The sequence below is a fragment of the Elephantulus edwardii genome, unplaced genomic scaffold (assembly GCF_000299155.1).
Source record: "Elephantulus edwardii isolate Elephantulus edwardi_28Jun2011 unplaced genomic scaffold, EleEdw1.0 scaffold00097, whole genome shotgun sequence".
Lineage (NCBI taxonomy): Eukaryota > Metazoa > Chordata > Mammalia > Macroscelidea > Macroscelididae > Elephantulus > Elephantulus edwardii.
In genome coordinates this window covers 2,192,420-2,213,087 of record NW_006399847.1, presented here as the reverse complement: position 1 = coordinate 2,213,087, position 20,668 = coordinate 2,192,420, and the positions used below count along the sequence as shown (strand labels likewise).

The 20,668-nt window shown below is 39.0% G+C and overlaps 1 protein-coding gene across 1 annotated transcript in view; it reads left to right on the top strand.

Moving 5' to 3' along the window:
• MYOM1 (myomesin 1) overlaps window positions 1-20,668 on the top strand; it is a 244,358-nt gene that overhangs the window by 169,717 nt on the left and 53,973 nt on the right. The window contains exons 21-23 of the mRNA XM_006891423.1: window positions 6,465-6,621; window positions 8,313-8,419; window positions 8,538-8,582. Of these exons, the coding sequence (XP_006891485.1) occupies window positions 6,465-6,621; window positions 8,313-8,419; window positions 8,538-8,582 (309 nt within the window). The remainder of the gene's footprint in view (window positions 1-6,464; window positions 6,622-8,312; window positions 8,420-8,537; window positions 8,583-20,668) is intronic.

The following is a 20,668-nucleotide window of genomic DNA, read 5'->3' as shown; positions in this document are numbered from 1 at the left end:
ATGTATACTGCATTGAAACAGATGAAAGAGAAAACTGTTTAAAAGGGATATGTGATTAGGTATTATTGTCATGACAGGAGTCCAGAACAAAGGCTGCATAGTGGAGTGGACCTGGGGGGAGGGATTGTAAAACAATGAAAGAATTTTTCTTTTGCTTTTCAAAAAGAAAAGTGTACTGGGGGGGAGGGATGGACAGGGAGAAAAGTGCAACAATGAATGAATAGAAACAAAAAAAATAATAAAAGATGTACAACTCATAGACTGAGGTGGAAAGGTGTATCTTTCCTGAGACTTGCCAAGAACAACTTTTTACCTCACTTCATATTTTCATCAAAAACAGTCAGAAATAATTTTACAAATATTAATTTTCCAGTACATTCTAATGAAGCAAATAGCTCTGTAGTCTTTTCTTTATAGTAGATGCAATTAAGATAGCTATTAAACAGATTTTCCTATTCTCCAAGCTGTGTGAGTTCAGGGTCAAATTTGTTGTCTGTATATACCTAAGAGTTTACTACGAAAGCATCAATACTTTATCATTTAAGATGTTTTGTTGAAAATTATTTTTAAATATGTTCTGCATTTTGTTATTTTACAACCTTCTTGGATACAATATAGAGAATCCTGCTTACCCCTTCCTGTATGCCTCAGAGCTGATTGTAAAAGCTGTACCGCAATCTCAAACACTCACAGTTGAGATCCACCAACTGCTCCACAGAAGGATGGGCAATCTCCTCCTATGTAGTTTACTGCCTCTGAAAACCTGCTGGAGGGTCAGCTATGGGTTGATTCCAACTCAACAGGGCACAACAACAACATCACAATACAGTAGTGGCATTATGACCCTAACACCATTGTGCTGTTGTCTGTTTTTCAGTCCCTTTCTTGATGCCATTTTCCTTATTCCCAGTGTGCCAGCTGGCAGTAGCTCTTTAATCCTTCTTTTAGTTTAATCTAATACAGAAAATCTACTAATGAAGCGAGTTAGAATCATGTTAACTAAGTATAAATAGAGTTCAAGTGAGAGTCTACAAAAGTCTTCAGTGAACAATGCCCAGGAATGCCAGTGTGGACTTTGACTCCTGAGTACTGGCTCTCTGAGGCACCTGTTCATTTCTTGTTGGTTTTGGGCAAAGTTCCAGATGGATGAGGCATTGTAGTTCCTAGATTATCTGTGGAATTGAGAGACATGTTAACAAGCTAGTTAAATTGTTCCTATTCCTCCAGTTTTTTAACTCCTTTGTTTGCAGAAAAGCAAATAATGTTACTAATAATAAAATCCGTCAAAACTATTCCATATTTTTCTGTTGTAAATAAATTATACTTCTAATATATGAAGCAACAGCAAGTTTATAATTCATTTCCTTTTAAGGGATTACAGATAAGATAGTGAATGATTAATATGAACACACTTCCATGCCTCCATAGATAAGGATTGCAGTGCAGCTTGTTGCCACAAGGCCACCAGAGCTCTCTCCAAACTAGATATGGAAATGGCAACAAGTGGTTTAGTCAACATCTGTTCTACAAAGTCTTCTTTCCTCTTCATAACAATAGACAATTTATTTATGTTCTTCATATGACTCAACCATGCTAAATATGCAGTCTCTTAAGACTTAGTCTTTTTGTAGGTTTTAATGAGAGTGCTTGTTTAATATTAATCATGTAATAGCAAATGATCTAGACTTCATATGGTAGTAATCAGGAATAGGGATAAAGTCTCGCCTGTACCTTCTGGTGGTAAACACACAGCCCTTTAAATGAAATGTATGGTAGATATTTCTTTCTCTCAGGGAACCATTAACTTTAATTGGTCGTTATTTCTGTTTACCTAAAAATAATTCTTTCTTTGTTCTGTTATTTGTTTTAAGTAACAAAAATGTTTCTCTATAATTAGTGAGCAGTCCATGGTATGTTCAAGATTCTTCTCCAGAACCACAACTCAAAGGCATAAATTCTTCTTCTGTTCTCTTTAGTCATTGTCTAGCTCTGTGATGTATAGCAAGTCATTGTGAAGACCATGGCCTTGATTAGGTACACCTTAGTCTCTACACAAATACTGTTGGTCCTCAGTACTCTGGAGAAGTCCACGATAGCAGATTTTTCCAGTGCAATTCATCTTTTGATTTCCTGACTGCTCATGCCAAGAGTGTTGATTGTGGAGCTGAGCAAGCTGTAATTGTTAACAACCTCAATCTCTTCTCCATCCTTCATAGTGCTGTCAATTGGCCCAGTGTTGAGAATCTTTGTCTTCTTGATGTTGAGCTTCAATCCTTATTGAAGACTATAGTCCTTGACAGTCTGCAGCAAGAGCTTCAGATGCTCCTCAGTTTTAGCAAGCAAGGTTGTGTCATCTGCATAACGTAGGTTTTGGTGACTCTTCCTCCACTCTTGATGGCCACATTCCTCCTCATAAAGTCCAGCTAACCAAATGATCTGTTTTACATATTATACATTGAAAAGGTATTTTTACAATAACAGTCTTTTGCATTATTTGTCCTTATGAGACTGCATTAGTTTTCTCAGCATAATGTTCTGTAGACTTTGCCATGTTATATAGTATTTTAGGAAACTGTTACTCCTTAGTGCTTCATAGTGCATAGTAGTCCATTGTGTAAATGTACCATAATTTCTTAATCCATTGGTTTATTGCTGGACATTTGGGCTGTTTCCATTTTCTTGTTATTGTGAATAACACGGCTATGAACATAGGTGTGCAAATCTCCATTGATGTCTCAGTTCTATTTTCCTTGGGCCATAATCCTAGCAGTGAAGTAGCTGAGTTATATGGAATTTCCATTTTCAGTTTTTTTAGGAAATACCAAACTAATTTCCAGAATGGCTGTACCATTTTACAATCCCATCAGCCGTGCATGAGAGTTCCCACCTCTCCACATCCTCTCTAACATGTATTACTTGCTGCCCTGTTGAACTTTGCTACTACCACTGGGGTGGTGTGGTATCTCATGGTGGTTCTAATTTTCATATCTCTGATTGTCAGTGATTTTGAGCATTTCTTCATGTGTCTGTTGGCCATCCAATTATCTTCCTTTGCAAGAAGTCTATGTCTTCTGCCCATTTTATGATTGGGTTATCAATCTTTTCCTTATAGTGACCTTTGTAGTATTCTGTAAACTTGCATTATGAGATCTGCATCTGTGATATCATTGCCAAATGTATTCTCCATAGTCTGTAGGTTTTCTTTTCACCCAGTGGAAAAAATGTTGCCCACAGGGACTTAATTTTTAGAAGGTCCCATTCACAAAGTTTATTGTCCCCTTGATTGTGTATTTCTGGCTATATTTCCAAGCCTATTTATATCATAAGATGGGACTTCTAAGCTTGACCCCATTTTGTCTCTTATGATCTTTGTGGTTTTGGACTTTACTCCTACATCTTTGATCCACCTTGAGTTGATTTTTTCTCGGTATGGTGTGAGATGTGGATCCTGCTTTAGTTTTCTGCAGGTAGATGCCCAGTTTTTCCAGTACCATTTCTTGAAGAAGTTGTCATTTCACCATTTGATAGATTTTTGTTTCCTTGTCGAATACCAGTTGACCATAGATAGATTGGTTAATTTCTAGGTTCTAAATTATCTTCTATTGGTCTATATGTCTGTCATTGTACGAATACCATGCTGTTTTCATTATTAGAGCTGTGTAGTGGGTTTTGAGATAAGATAGTCTTCCTATTAACGAACAGGGAATATTTTTCCATTTAGTTAAATCTCTTATTGTTTCTCGTAGTACTGTTTTATAGTTTTCTGGATAAAGGTCTTTTGTGTCTCTACTTAGATTTATTCCCAAATATATTAATTTGTGGTTGTCTGTTGTAAATGGTATTATTTTCTTAGTTTGCTTTTCCTTATTACTGTGGAGAAATCCCACTGATTTTTTTATATTGATCTTCTATCCTGCCACACTACCGAATTGATCTACTAGATCTGACAGGTTTTTTAAGTCGTTGGGGTTTTCTGTGTACACTATGATATCATCTGTATATAGTGACAGTTTTAACCCCTCTTTACTGATTTAGATACCTCTTATTTCTTTCTCTTGGCCCTGGAAACATTTTTGCATTGCTCTTCCCGCTGTCAAGGTTGATTGGACAATAGAGCAGAGTGCTGGCCTGTTAAGACATATATAGAAAGGAAATAAAACAAAACAAAAACCCCTAACCCACAACAAAACAACAAATTCCGGGGCCGCCCGGTGCACCCCCGCGGAGCAGAGCGGGGGGGGGGCGGGGGGCTGGCGGGATGGAGCAGCCTGCAGCCACTGTTGAGAACTAGACCTCTGTTTGAAGGTCCCTCCTCTGAAGACATCACCAGTTTGTGGAGCCTGCCCCACACCCACCTCCTGCCAAACCCAGGCCTTTACTTGCTTCTTCTGGTGTTTCCCGTGTGACCCGTCCTGTGGGAGTGCCTCGTGGGCTGCCCCAGAGTTCACCCCACGATCAGCGGCACCAATGGTGAAGATGACGAGATCCAAGACTTTCCAGGCATACTTGCCCTCCTGCCACCGGATACAGCTGCATTCATTGCAGAGCTCACTTGGCCAATCACGATGAACTCATTTCCAAGTCGTTCCAAGGAAGTCAAGGACGTGCATACCTCTTTAATTCAGTAGTTAATGTGGGCTGTGGGCCCGCGGAAGAGCGAGTGTTGCTAACAGGACTGCATGCAGTTGCAAACATTTCTGTGAAAACTGCAAAACCACTCTGGGCTGGAAATATGAACACGCCTTTGAAAGCAGCCAGAAGTATAAAGAAGTGTCCACATGAATGCCATCCAACTGAACATTCTACCCAAGCGTGAGAGAGTGACTGAACATTTGGTTCCATCCATTTAGAGGCCTTGCCATCTGGGGCATCTTCCCACACTGATGACATCTTTCTGGTGACCGGCCTCTAAATCGTTGTCTCTCTGTCTTTTTGCTTTGTATCTGTTTGTGAGTTGATCCTGGCTTCTCTGTCTGTTCTAGTGTTGGCTCAAAACAAAACAACAAAAGGAACAGATAATCTGACTGCATGGCGGCAGCCCCCAGGCCCGTGCAAGAGCTGCCTGATGGCATCTTTTCAGAAGTGTGGTGGCACAGAGTGAAAGGAAGAAGGGAAGGGGTAACCCTGAGGGCCTTGGGAATGGTGTGGGGGTTGGGGAGGGTGGAAGTAGGGACAGAATTGTGCTGCTCCTGGGGACCTGGTTAATCTAGGCTTGAAATAATCAACTTGTCTAAAAGGACAAAGAGAAAAAAAAATACCTCATGACTGAAAAACAAACAAACAAACAAAAACAACCCCACAACACCAAATTCCTTCAATTTATGTAAAGTATGTATTGGGATACATTTTATGGAGTTTAATTGAAAGAGGGTTTTTCCCCAAAAATAAATTTTGGGATTAAATGTAACTTTTCTACAGTACTGAGACAAATCAAATTTAGACTGGTAAGTGAATAAGGTCAATATGAGCAAACATTTTACTTCCCTCAAAATTTATTTAGGTGTTTCTATATGAGTGCTTTATAATGTACAGACTCTTTTATATATTACATTATTGTTATTAAATTCCATCAAGTCAAGCATAATTCATAGTGCCTCTATGAACAAAAGGCCTGCACCCTGTACTATAACTATCATTTCTTTATGTTCATAGAGTTTCCAGAGGCATGTGGTTTAGAAAGTGAAAGTGTGGTAAAAACTCTCAAGACTAAAATTATATTGGTTTCCTTTTTATTTCTGAATTATTTATATTAAAATCCAAAACCCAATATTTATTTTTCAAATGTATATGATCCTCAAAATTTTATTTTAACTTACATTTTTTCCTTCACATTTTGATATATCTTGTCATTGTAATCCAGAATGCTTTAGGTTGACTAGGTATTACATTATCAGTGGAGTAAGTTTCTTTGTATTTTTCCAGTCTAACATGATTGACACATTTTACAGATGTGAACACAGACAATTCTAATTCCCTCTACATTCTACCCTCCAGTTTCTCTCTACTTTTTTTCCCTTTCTATTTTTCTTGATGACTTATTGGAGATGAGTACTACTAAGCAACAGTCATTAATTAGGTCCTGATAAAGACCATTCAATTTTCTTTTTTCCTCAAGTCTACTTTGTGGCCCCCCACCGTCCATTTGTAATCAATCCACTTCCATAATTGTGCAATCAGGTTGTAGTAGGCATAAAAAAGAAAAGGTAGGAAGAATAGCACCATTTTCTTTAGCCCTGAATTGCATGATGTTGGCTCTGCATAAGAAATGTGGCGTGTTCATTTAATTTCTAGCACAGTATGACAGTTAATATGTCAGGCATGCTAGGCATGAGCACTCAGGACTTTCTCTTGCTCAGGCTCAAGACCTTAGATTACTTTATTTTAGTAGTGGATCTCTAGCTACAAATTCATAATTGGTTGATTTCTACTAGAATATCAGTGTCTTCCTGTTTTTTACTTTCTAGGAACCAAAGAAGTTGTTGTAAATGTGGATGATGATGGAGTAATTTCTTTGAACTTCGAATGTGATCAGATGACTCCCAATTCTGAGTTCACCTGGTCCAAGGATTATGTATCAACGGAAGACTCTGCACGGTTAGAAGTTGAGAGCAAAGGCAACAAGTAAGAAACACTTTGGTGATAGTATTAATTTCCCTTCCACCACAGCAGCATGAAATAAGGTCTTTGCTATCAATTTTAAGTACTTGGGAAAAGGGAATGAAGTTGCAAATGTCTCTTAGTAGTGTGAAAAGTCATAACAAATATAAATCTTAAAATTTAAAAAGTGCTTTTCACATTAGTCTGTGTAAAGTACTTTCTCATTTATGATGTTTGAAAAGATTTGATCAGCATAGAATTCCTCTTAAGAGATGATTCTTATTAGTTCTATGAAATTTCGGAATTTTAAAGTAGTGGTAAGGATATTTGGAGGGTTACTAAAAAGAACTTGCTATTTGCTTCAAATGATGGTAAAGATGGATTAAGTTTGCTCTCAGGGAGCTTTGGTGGCCTAGTGGTAAGGAGATGAGCTGCCAATGTACAAAAGGTACATGGTTCAAATCCACCAGCTGCTCCAAAGGAGAGAGATAGGCAATCTCCTCCCATGCAGTTTATTGCCTCTAAAAATCTGGTAGAGAGTCAGCTATGAGTTGGCTCCAACTCAACGGTACAGAATAACAGCAATACCAAGTATAATCTCTTCTGTTCTTTTGACCATCATTTATGGATAGAAAGAACGCCATTATGTGAGCATAGACTAGATGAATTCTAGTGCCTCTATTCCAGTGTGACCTTGAGCAAGCTATTTAACTTCTATAGATTCACACTTTCTTTCTTGTAAAATGGGAGAGGGAAGAAGAGAGTGACTTTATGATCTATCACTTTGTTCTAGCTCTAAGTGTTTGAGTTTTCTTTTTTTTCTTCTTGCTTATCAAGCTTTGTATTGTTATAGTGCTGCCCACATTGAACTGTATTTGCTAAAGCCAAGTATTTCAGAGTACTTTGTTCTATTACAATGAAGACCATTATGTTGTTGTCAGGTGCTACTGAGTCAACCACAACTCATAACGACTCTGTGACTAACAGATCTAAACTTTGCCCTGTCCTGTGACAATTTCACCATCTCTGATAGATACACTGGAGCCATACTTTCTAAAGCTCAGGCCAGAAATACAAATAGCAGTTAGTTGAAAAATGGCAAGGAAATACAGGTTATTATTACAAGATATTTTTTATGTCACCCTAAGATTCTTGAATTAAAATATATATTTTGGGGAAAAAGAAAAGACAAACCACAAATCATTTTCCCCAGTGTTTTCACTGAACTAGCACTGTGACTCACCAAAGTTAGAAAACACAGTAAAGCTATACCACTGATCTACTCATTCATTTATTTATCCCACAAATATTTATTAAGCAAATATTATGTTCCTGACAAGGTATTGGGTGTTGGAAATATAACAATAAACAATGCCATTCCTGTCCCTACAGGCACAGAGATTAGGTGGTTGAGAAATATTGAAAATGAAATAGGCAGTGCCAAGTAGTATAAGCTCAATGGAGTAAACAGAAATATTCAGCAGTCACAATAACAGGTTTCACTCTATGGGAAGAAAATTCAGGCTCCCCAGCGATAACCAGTGAGCTCTGTATCTTCATGCCAGTTTGATATACTGTAAGCTGTAAATCAGCAGGCAAGAGAGGAACACTGTTCTGAATAGATGGTATGTGCAAATGCCAGTTTCTTAAAGGCAGCACAGTACATACATCTATTGATGCAACTCCAGTTTCTAAAAGAAAGTTCTATTTCAAAGGACAAAATTGACCTTCAAAGACCTTGGGGTGGAAGACTTGGGAATTTATTCCTGTGATGTAACAGACACTGATGGAATTGCTTCAAGCTATGTAATTGATGAAGAAGGTAAGTTTTAAAACAATGCATTAACAAATTTAGTGCTGCTTTAATTTTCAATAATTTCCCAAGATAAAGTGAAGTTGGTTTTGTTAATGAGATTTGGCATTCTCTTTTCTTTCTACAGAAATGAAACGTTTACTTGCTCTCAGCCATGAACACAAATTCCCAAGTAAGTATTCAAAATGTACTCACAAACAACACAACTGTCCACCAACAGATAAATGGTTAAAGAAACTATGGTATACATTCACATAATGGCATGCCTTCCAACACTAGGGAACAATAAAGAATTTGAGTAACACTGCAAACATAGATGAATTTAGAGGACAATATCTTATATGAAGTTGGTCAGTCATAAAAGGACAAATATTGCATAAGACCGCTGTTATAAAAAGTTCAAGTTTGCACCCAGAATCTTCCTTGGTTGGTTACCAAGGATGGGAAAGGAGGAAGAGGGGGATGAAAATTAGTAAATATAACATGTCGTTGTTGTTGGTATGTACCATTGAGTTGGAACTGACCCGTAGTTGAACATCTCATGGGTTTTCAGAGCCAGTTAATTGCATGAGAGGAAATTGCCCATCTTTCTCCCATGGAGCAGCTGGTGGATTTGAACCGTGTGCCTTCAGAATTGCAGCACAGCTTCTTGCCACTAGGCCACCAGAGCTCCCTAAATGTAACATAGATTAAAACAGTTGAAGGGAAGGACAGTATAGAATAGGGGACTAATCAACACAGTAACAGTAAAAGAAAAGATTTAGGGTGATAACACAAGAGATACAGTCAACAATAGGTATAGGCAGACAAGCAAGACAAATAGATATGGATAGGTGAAAATCACTATATCTATTACCATATGTAGGCTTGGCAGATGATATTTCTACATTAATAGAAGCATATGCTGTAAATACATGCATGTATATAGTAGAAAAAACAGAGAACAATGCTTTATAGACTTTTTCATCATAATCATGTACCCCAAGGGAATGAGTTGTTGGTTCTCAGCCCTTGCAACCATAGACTTGTAAGACAACAAGGTCAATTGGCATAACATAATCCACAAGGGCAATGTTCTATGTTCTACTCTTGTGAGTAATGACTAGAATCTTAAAAGCTTGCGAGCAGCCATCTAAGGAGCAACTATTGGTCTATCCCTGTCTGGAACAAAGAAGATGGAAGAAAAGCAAAGATAAACTGAAATAATTCATCCAAAGAATTAGTGGATCGTGAACATCTCAACCTCTCTTACCCTGAGACCAGAACTAGATAGTGCTATGCTGCCACCTCTGACCACTGTAAAGGAGATGATGGCAGAAGAGCATGGATGAAGTGAAGGGAAATGTGGAACAAAATTTAAAAACCTCAAAATACCACCTTACTGGTCCATTGGAGATTCGTGGAACCCTGAAATTATCACCTTAGTCACCTCTAAAGCTGGAACAAAATAAAACTCACCTCTGTGTCTCAACTGCCACCCAAATAATTAAAGTCTTTGGGTGAACAAGGCACCCAGTGCAAAATCTCCCCCCATGTGATTAACTGCTGCTGAACTCCCACGGGAGGATCAGCTATGGGTTGGTTCTGACTTGATGGTATATAACAACAATAAGCAATGTTAAGTGAATAGTAGCACCAATAAGGTACTCATTTCTTAGAATAATCAAGAGGCAGTAAATTGCGTGGGAGATTGCCCATCCTTCTCCCGCAGAGCTGCTGGTGGCCTCAAACTGCATGCCTTCGGGATTGCATCTAATTCTAACATTGTGCAATTAAGTTCTCCATGTTTTACCTACATATTTTGGAATCAGTATGTGTCTTTTGGATTTAGTCACTAAGCCATACCTGTAGGTCTGGCTGGATGGGATATACAAGAATCGTATGGACTAATCTCTAGAAAGAGACAGTAGAAAGGCTCAATACCATCAGTCAGAATAAATTCAGGAACTGATGACAGAACAGATTATCAATTAGTCCCATGTAGGTGCAGACTGAAGCTGAAGCAAATGAAACTATGTCTAAGAGATCCAAAGTATAATCTTGAGTACATACCACTTGAATTTGGAGACTGCCTCAAGAACAAGTTTGCCTCCCTGAACACTGAGTGAAGACCATATGAAAAGTGGGATGACATCAATGGTATCCTATGTGAAGAAAGCAAAGGGCATTAAATAGACAGAAAAGAAAAAGGTGTAAAGTGGATGAGACTCTGCAACTTACTTTCTAATGTAAAGTAGCTAAAGTGGAAGGGAGGAAAGAGAAACAGAAGAGCTGAGCAAAGGATTTAAAAGGTGGCTTGAAAAGCAAAGTATTATGATGAAATGTGAAAAACCCTGGCATTAGAAAACCAAAAGAGAGGAATACATTTAGTGTATTTCAAGTTGAAGGAGAAGAAGTCAGTCTTCCTGTTAAATAGTGAAAGATTCTATGGGCAAAAAATTGAACAATGCAGGAAATATCAGAAGAAGATGAAAAGAATGTACAGTGTCACTGCAGCAGAAAAAAACTGCTTCATATGTAACCATTTCAATACTTAGAATATGATCCAGAACTAAGGGCATAGAAGTCCAAACTGCACTGGAAACATTAGTAAAAACTAGTTCCAAAAACTGATGGAACACCAAAATGTTTCAACTAAGAGATGCAATATTGCACATGCTCACTTTTATATGCCAAGAAACTTGAAAGACCAACTAACTGGAAAAGATTTACCTGGCCAGCCAATTGGAAAGGCTCTATATGCCTAATCCAAGGAAAGAAGATCCTATGTGATGTGAAAATTATCAGACAGTATCACTAACACCACACCCAAGTACAATTTTGCTGAAGGTAATTTTTTTAATCACTCTTGCAGTGGTGCATCCAAAAGGTGGGGGTGTTGATTACCTTTGAGTCAAGCACAACTCATAGCAACCCTATGCACAAAAGGCTTGAAGCCCCTCTACAACTATCGACATTTATCCAAGTTCATAGGGTTTCTGTAGGCATGTTACTTAGGAAGTGGATGCCACTCCTGCTTCACTACCTGTCATGGTATGTTATTGCTTTTATATGCCTTTGAGTCACTTGTGTTGTATAGCAACCCTATGTACAGCAGCTCCGAACCCTTCCCTGTCCTGAGCCAGTGTCACTAACTCCAACACACCAACCCCCATCGCCCCAGTCACTATATCAATCCATCTCCTCCTGGGTCTTACTTTCCTGTGCTGTTCCTCCACCCTTCTGAGCATGATGTCCTTCTCCAAGGACTGATCTCTCCTGGCCACATGACCAAAGTAAATGAAGCGGAGCTTCAAAATCCTAGCTTCCAAGGAGAGATTTGGTTTCACCCTCTCCAAGACAGACCTATTTGTTTTCTTGATGGTCCATGGCATGTTCAAGACTCTTCACCAGCACCACAACTCGAAGGAACTGCCAGAAATCCAGGCCAAACTCAGAAGATCTTTTTTTGGTGTCAAGAGTGGGATACACAGACGAGTATCTTCCTTGAAGAATATTGTTGCTTAGAGAAAATAGTGCAACAATGAATGAATGAAAACCCTAAATGTCTGTAAATGTTCATTAAAATTAATAAAATTTAATTAAAAAAGAGAATATTGTTGCTGATGCCAGATGAATCCTGGGTAAAAGCAGAGAACACCAGGAAGATATTTGCCTGTGTTTTATTAACTATACCAAAGAATCTGACTATATGAATCATGACAAATTATGGATAACATTAGAGAGAATGCGAATCCCATGTCTCTTAATTGTGTTAATGTAGAAGCTATACATAGACCAAGAGGCAGCTGTTTAAGAACAGAAGTATATCACCTGGTTAAAAAATCAGGAAAAGTGTGGGTAAGGTCTGTATCCTTTTACCATACTTATTCCAATTATCACTGAATCATCCAAGAATGCAGTGTCAGGACTAGAGAAAGACCAGGTAACCTTGCTTACTGAAAGCAAAAAGGACTTGACATACTATTCTGATGCAGATCAAAGACAACAGGCTTCAATAGATTACACTGCAATGTTAGGAAAATTTTAATCCTTACAACTGGAACAACACAAAATTATCATGTTAAAGAAGAAAATAATGGAGTTGTAAAGGATTTCATTTTACTTGGAAGCACAATCAACATCCATGGAAGCAACAGTCAAGAAATCAAATGATGGAGTGAATTGGGCAAATCTGCTGACCCGACCTCCTCAACTGTTAAAAAGAAGCATGATCTTGAGGAGTAAAATACACCTGATCCTATCCATGGTGTTTTCTGTTGACTTATATGTATATGAAAGCTGGACACTGAATGGAAAGGAATGAAGAATGGTTGCATTTGAATTAGGGTACTGGCAAAGACCATTGACTCTAACAAGAATTGCCTGAAGAATACACAAATCTATCTTGGAAGAGGCACAGCCAAAATGTGACTTGGAGATGAGGGTAATGAAAATAAATTTAGGACTTTTACAGGAGTCAAAGCTCCAAACGGAGATAATTTAAAGACAAAACCTCCCATTTGAAACTTCTAGAAAATTAGGTACAGATACCTTGCTCTGGTGGCCTAGTGTTAAAAAGATGCACTGTAATCCTGAAGGCACAGAGTTCAAATCTGCCAGCAGCTCCCCAGGAGGAGGATGGGCAATCTCCCATGCGATTAACTTTCTCTGAAAACCTGCTAGCGGGTCAGCTATGGGTCAGTTCTGACTCAATGGCACACAACAACAATAAACACCACCTTGGTCTGAAAAAAGAATTCCCGTGAACTTCTTAGCAAACCCTCTAATTAAGTATCTTCAACATAAAATATTAAATTCCACATTTGACACCTAACAAGTCTGAAATGACACCCTCAAGGTTCCACTGATCTGATAGGATCTCTTGCCTTTAGCACTTACTGGCCAAGGTTGTGAAGCATTCCGAAAGTTGAACCTCAGAGCTTGAGATAACAAGTAGAGAATGATTGCATGCATGCATTCTTATCAAACTGGCATGCTTTTCCACTCTGTTTGCACTGTATTTTAATAGCTAAAATGCAGCCTCCTCACTAATATAGGAGTTTCAAAAATCCAGGAAACTTTATCTCTACCCCACACTATAGACAAAACATATATTTACATAAGTGTATTTTTCTAGGAAGAAACCACTAGATTGATTACATTCTCAATGGTGACTATGATTAAAAAGCAAGCAGAAATGTGGCCTTTGAACCAATAGCTTACCTTCTCTTATGTTTCCAAGCAGTGATTTCTTTTATTATGAGGATGGATGCTGGTAAATGTTGACATCAGCTATAATATTCTCAAAATGTTTGGCATTGAGTGGCTTGTGTTCTTTGAACTAGGGGACAGCCTTCTAAATTCTAAGGGGAAACCTGCTTCATGGCTTCAGGCAAGCCATTTCTTGCCTCTATGTTTACTCACCACAAAGCAGGCAAAGCAATATCACAAATGGGATTTTTTGGGGTCTTTTTTCTATAATTATATTTTATTAATTTTCATAAACATTTACAGAGATTTTGGGTTCCCATTCATTCATTGTTGCACTATTCTCTCTACCCTCCTCCCAGTTTGTTCTTGTCCAAATGCCACAGTGCTTGTCAAAGCCAGTTCTGATTAATCTTCTTTGTCAGTGTGTCCTTTGCCATTCCCTATCACTCCTCCCTGAGAGAGACTTCACCCTGAGTCATAAGGAAAAGGGGATGGCGTATTCTCTTAGCTACTTCCTGCTGAAAAGGGATGCTGTGGGTTTCAGGGTGAAGATCTTCTCTCACTACTCTAAAGGGCCCCTTTGGCAGTAGGAAACACATAGACTATTATGGAGATTGATTTTGGAATTTAGATGCACTCTTATTGATTGTGCTTGGCTGTACATGTTCATATCCTTGAAGATGTATCATGGGGGTGTTGCAACCTAGAAGACACAAATTTGACTAACAAGTTATAAGTACATGAGTCAAAAATTATGGAAAAGTAAAAGAAAAGATTCTTTCATTGTTTTACAAACCCTCCCCCAGGTCCCCTCCACCATGTAGCCCTCGCTCTAGACTCCTGTGATGACAGAAATGCCTAGTTATATATCTCTTTTAAACAGTTTTCTCCCTCCTCTGTTTCAGTGCAGTATACATTATTGAACCCATCTTACTCAGTCTCTCCCCAACCCCAAGGAAATTCCCATTCTACAACAGTGGCATCATGTAATATTTGTCCTTTTGTGACTGGGATCTTTCACTCAGCATAATGTTCTCCAGAGTCAACCATTTTGAATAATATTGCATGAGTTCCTTGTTTTTTAATGCAGCATAGTATTCCATTGTGCGAATATACCACAGCTTCTCTAGCCATTCGTTTGTTGATGGGCACTTAGGTTGTTTCCAACTCCTTGCTATTGTGAACAAAGCTGCAATAAACATGGGTGTGCATATATCTGCTTGGATGTCAGCTATGGTCTCTTCAGGGTATATTCCCAGTAGTGGAATTGCTGGGTCAAATGGTATCTCTATTTGCAACTTTTTGAGAAAGCGCTATACTGCTTTCCACAGGGGTTGCACCATTTTACTCTCCCACCAACAGTGAATCAGGGTTCCAGTTTCTCCACAACCTCGCCAGCATTTGTTGCTTGATGTTCTGTTAAATTTTGCTATTTTGACTGGGGTGAGATGATATCTCATAGTTGTTTTAATTTGCATCTCTCTTAGGGCTAGGGATTTTGAGCATTTCTTCATGTGCTTGTTACCCATCTGAATGTCGTCTTCGGTGAAGTGCCTGTTCATATCCTGTGCCCATTTTTCTATTGGATTATTTACCTTTAGCTTGTTGTGGTGCTCAAGTATTTCATAAATTCTGGATATAAGTCCCTTATCTGATATGTTATTACCGAATACTTTTTCCCAGTCAGTGGCTTCCCTTTTTACCCTACTGGAGAAGTTTTTGGATGTGCATAGGGATTTGAGTCTTAGAAGATCCCATTCATCTATCTTGTGTAGAAGGTCAAGGTTTGGCCTGGACTTGCTTTGTGTTGTACCTTTGATTCAGACTATAAACCTAGACAACTCATTTCAGAACCCTAGACCTGGCTTTCATTTTCAGAAATGAAACAATTTTAACAATTTAATGAAAAAAAAATTAACAAATAAGGAAGAAAACTTAAAAAAACAGTTGTCATTAAATCAACTCTGACTCAATGTGTGTAGGAGTAGAATTATGCTCTGTGTTTTGTGCTTTCCTCTGTGTGTGTATAGGGTTACGTGTGTGTGTGTGTGTGTGTGTGTGTGTGTGTGTCTGAGAGAGAGAGAGAGAGAAGGATGGGGCACAGAGAGAGAGAAAGAATATATAAGACACTCGCCATTTCAACAGTTTCTACATATATAATACAATTAAATGGATTGTGTTCTTCAAATTGTACAACCATTCTCAAACAACTCCATATCCATTCTTATTCTTACCTCCACCAAGGAAATCAAACTGTCACTAAACTTCGTATCTATCCTTTTCAGTTGTTATTGCTAGTTTGAGTCCACATGCATAATTCCTTAATGGAGCACAAAGCTCAAGGCAGGCATTTTTTACTGATGAAGTTAAACTACTAATTTGATTTAAACAAGGCTTTAGTTTAATGTTTAAAGATTATCTAAGGGCAGTTGTTTCAAGGATCATTAATGGCTTCATAAAGTCTAGATTCTACGAGTGTGTAAAATTCTGTTCCACATTTTCTCCCTTTTGATCAGGATTCTTTTGTAGAAACTTAGCTCAAAACATTCAGCAATAGGGGTGGGAGGAAAATGTCTATCAGTGAATGAATGAAAACCCAACTTTTCTGTGAACATTCATTTAAAAATCACAATTTTTAGCAATGAAAGAAAAAGATTCAACAATATTAGTCTTCTGGTCTCATGGCTCATTCTTTGAGGCAATTAGCCATGCTTTCCAATTCCTGTTGCTCCTTCTTCTGTTGCTCCAGATAAATAGGAACCATTTGTACCTCTATGGTATCTCATGATTTTTGAGATTCTGCACACTATGTAATAAACTAGAAAGTAGAACAGAAACACTAAAAGCAGTAGACCAGTTGTCTGCGTGTCCCATGAAACCATGCCTCTAAACTAGGGAAGCAAATCCCATGCGGAGTCTAGTTGTACACAAAACTCCACCAGGTGTTCACAGGCTGACTTTTGAGAAGCAAATCAGCAGACCTGTCTTAGAAGAAACCTGTGGTAGACTCAGACTTCCAAACTTTCTGTTAGCAACCAAGTGCATTAACCATTTGCACCACTCAGAGACTCTATAATAATGGGTAGTATCTACAACAGATCATTTGAGAGGCTGGACTTAAGAGGAGGACTGTGGTATCAAGATTGGAAGAAGACTCATCAACAACCTGCATTATGCAGATGACACAATCTTACTTTATGAAACTGAGGAAGGCCTGAAGCATTTGCTGCAGAGGGTCAAGGGCTGTAGTTTGCAATATAGATTGAAGCTCAACATCAAGAAAATGAAGATTCTTACCACTGGACCAATTGGCAGCATCATGATATATGGAGAAGAGATTGAGATTATTAATAATTTCAGCTTGCTAGGTTCCACAACTAATACTCTTGGCACTAGCAGTCAGGAAATCAAAAGATGAATTGCAAGGGGGAAGTCTGCTATCAGAGTGCTAAAGAGCAATGATGTCAGTGAGTCTAAGGTACACCTGATCCAGGCTATGGTCTTCCCAATCACTTGCTATGCTGGACAGAGAAAGCTATGGTATTCATAAAGCTGGACAATGACTAAGGATGATAGAAGAATCTATGCCTTTGAGTTGTGGTGCTGAAGTGGAGTACTGAACATACATGAACTGCCAATAGAGCAAACTAGTCTGTCCAACCGAGGCTAAAACCAAGCAGCTCTTTGGAGGCAAGGATTTGGAGACTCCATCTCACATACTTTTGTCATGTAGCCAGGAGGGGTCAGACTTTGGAGAAGGATATCATGCTTGGAAGGGTCGAGGGACAGCGTGTGACCTACTAATAGGTCAAGGGATTTAGTATTGCTGTGTGTTAGGCCATCAGGTTGACTAAGAATCTTGCCCTATCCTGAGCCAAGCTCACGCTCTCTGACACATTTGCCCCATTGCCACAGTCGCTGTGTCTGCTTATCCAGGATCTTCCTCTTCTGGACTGATCCTCTATCCTTCTAAGCATGATATCCCTCTCCAAGGACTGGCCCCTCCTGGCAACTTGCCCAACAAAGTACGTCAGACAGAACTTCAAAATCCTTGCCTCCAAGGAGGAAACTAGTTTCACCCTTCCCAGGACAGACCTGTTTCGTTACTATTAGAGTTGTTAAAGATGTCTGCTGACATATTTGAATTCTTTGGTAAAAAACCACATATTCATATTGAACAATGGTCCTAGTAGCACTCATTATCAAAAGTAGGAGATTGGTCTCTGAGACACAAAAGCTACCCTTCTCTTATTTTTCTCTCTCTTTGCAGGGCCATTGCGCAGGGAGGTATTCTGAAGTTAGGGCCTGAGAGAGAGGCAGACACCAGCCGTGTTTGTACCATCTATTCTCAAACACTGGTGGGGATGGGGAGAAACAACAACTCCTGGTAAATTAGCCAGTCATACAGTAAACACTGACTACATGTCTTGGCATCAGCCACCCCAAGTAACATTTGCATTCAGCTGTAGGGAAGGAGGTGAAGAAAGATGGAGAGCCAGGGCTGAGGCAAGACGCTCAGACCTCCTGGTGTTTAGTGGCCATATGCATTTAGAGATAGAGCTAATTAAGGCATTTGATTGCTTGGTGTCCTGGTCATTCACTCTGAGTTTGACATAAGCATGATGACTACATATTGATTCTGGGAGAGAGAAAACAACAAAGCAGCTCAGGGACCCTTTGATTAGACACCAGCATAATATTTGGTTGACATCATGAGAGAACTACAGCTTTCACAGGAAGGTATCAACTTTCCAAACCTGAGCAAGGTTTTCCGAGCCCACTGAAGTGGCTTTTTAAATATTTTAGCTCCTGTTCTCTTTTTTTTTCCACCCCAGCCACTATCAGATTATTCAGATCACTACAGGAATATTTTCTGAGAGCTGATAATAGAGTCAGAGGAGCAGATCTAATTTTTCAAGGTTCACACACACCCTCTTAGTAAATATTGACGCGCATTACAGTCATTTTCTTGGGATTGTGTAAGATCCTAAATTGGTCTGGTTTCTTACAGGATGTAAAAGAGACTGTGGTGTTCCTTTGTCCTTTTGCACAGTAAATTTTACTATTTTAAGCTGTTTTCCAAAATTCTTTAAACCATTAAACATATGCCTTATGCCCACAAATAGCAAATATTTTGCTAGAGCAAATTAACCACCAGGGAATTTTAGAGTTGAGTCAAAAATAAAGAAAAATACATAAACTTAAAACTAGAAAACAATCTCATTTTTCTTACCAGAGTTTTCAGTCTAGTTAGAAGGTCTATTTGCAGTGTATAGGAGAAGGGGGGACGTAGATGTAGAAGGATATAGAGAGCGATAGAGATAGATATTGTTGTGCTGTTGCTATGTGCCATTGATTCACCTGCAACTCCTAGCGACCCTATGTACAACAGCTCTGAACCCTGCTCTATCCTGAGCCAACTTTATTGTCTCTGACACACCTACCCCCATTACCCCAGTCACTGAATCAATCTATCTCATTGCGGGTCTTCCTCTCCTGCACTGTCTCTCCATTCTCCCAAGCACAACACCCTTCTCCAGAGACTTATCCTACCGTGCAACATGTCCAAAGTATGTCATATGAAACTTCAGAATCCTTGCCTCCATGGAGCAGCCTGGCTTCACCCTCTCCAGGACAAACTTGTTTGTTCTCCTAGTTGTCCATGGTATATTCAATACTCTTCTCCAGCACCAAAGCTAAAAGGCATCAATTTTCCTTCTATTATCCCTAGGCATTATTCAGCTTTCTGATGCATAGGAAGTAATTGCTAAGACCTATATCAGGCGCACCTTAGTCTCCAGACTGACATAGTTGCTCTTCAGTACTTTGGAGAAGTCTCTGACATCAGACTTTCCCAAGGCAATTTGTCTTTTAATCTCCTGGCTGCTGGTACCAAGCGTGTTGATTGTAGAGCCAACCAAATGAAGCTGTTAACAATCTCAGTCTCTTCATCATCTATCATGATGCTGCCAAATCGGCCCCGTGGTGAGCATCTCTGTTTCCTTGATGTTGAATTTCAATCCATATTGAAGATTGTAGTCCTTGACCTTCTGCAGCAAGCGCTTCAGGTCCTCCTCAGTTTCTGCAGTCAGGGTTATGTATCTGCATAATGCCAATTGTTGATGGGTCTACCTCCAATCCTGATGCAACATTTCTCCTCATAGAGCCCAGCCTCCTGGATAATATGTTCTGCATGTATATTGAAAAGATATGGAGATAGAACACATCCTTGGTTCACACCCTTCCCAATTTTTAACCATGCATTGTTTCCTTGCTCTGTTCTGATGACTGGTCCAAGTATAGATTCCGCATAAGCACAAATCAAGGATTTTGTTTGGGACATATATTTCAATATTATGCCTGTGAAATAACTACTTATGGATATTACTTATTCTCTAACTTGCATATATGCATTAGGGAGCTCTGGTGGCTTAGTGAAAAGGAATTGTGCTGTCAACATAAGGGTATGTGGTTTGAATCCACAAGCTGCTTCATGAATGAAAGATGGGCAGTCTTCTCCCGTGCAATTTACTGTTTTTGAAAACCCTGTGGAGAGTCTGCTATGAGTGAGTTCCAACTTGATGATAAACAACAACATATATGCATATTTTATAGACATTGTGCTTGGGAGGGAAGAGGGACTGCCTAAGAGAGAAAGACCCTCAAGGAGATGGATTGACTCAGTGACTGGAGTAATGGGGGTAGGTGTGTCAGAGACGATAAGGTTGGCTCAGGATAGAGCAGGGTTCAGAACTGTTGTACATAGGGTGGCTATGAGTTGCAAGCAACTCAACGGCACATAGCAAAAACATTAACATATATGTGAAGATATACACAAGTACATATACATAAATGCCAATATTTATTTTACAATTGGTGCTTGTAGCGTATTGGGTTTTTTAAAATTATTATTAAATTTTATTAAACTTCAGTGAACATTTACAGAGATTTTGGGTTCTCATTCATTCATTGTTGCACTGTTTTCTCTACCCTCCTCCCCAGTTCGTTCTTCTCCCCCCCCCACCCGAATGTCTGTTTTAATTGTCCAATTGCCACAGTGCTTGT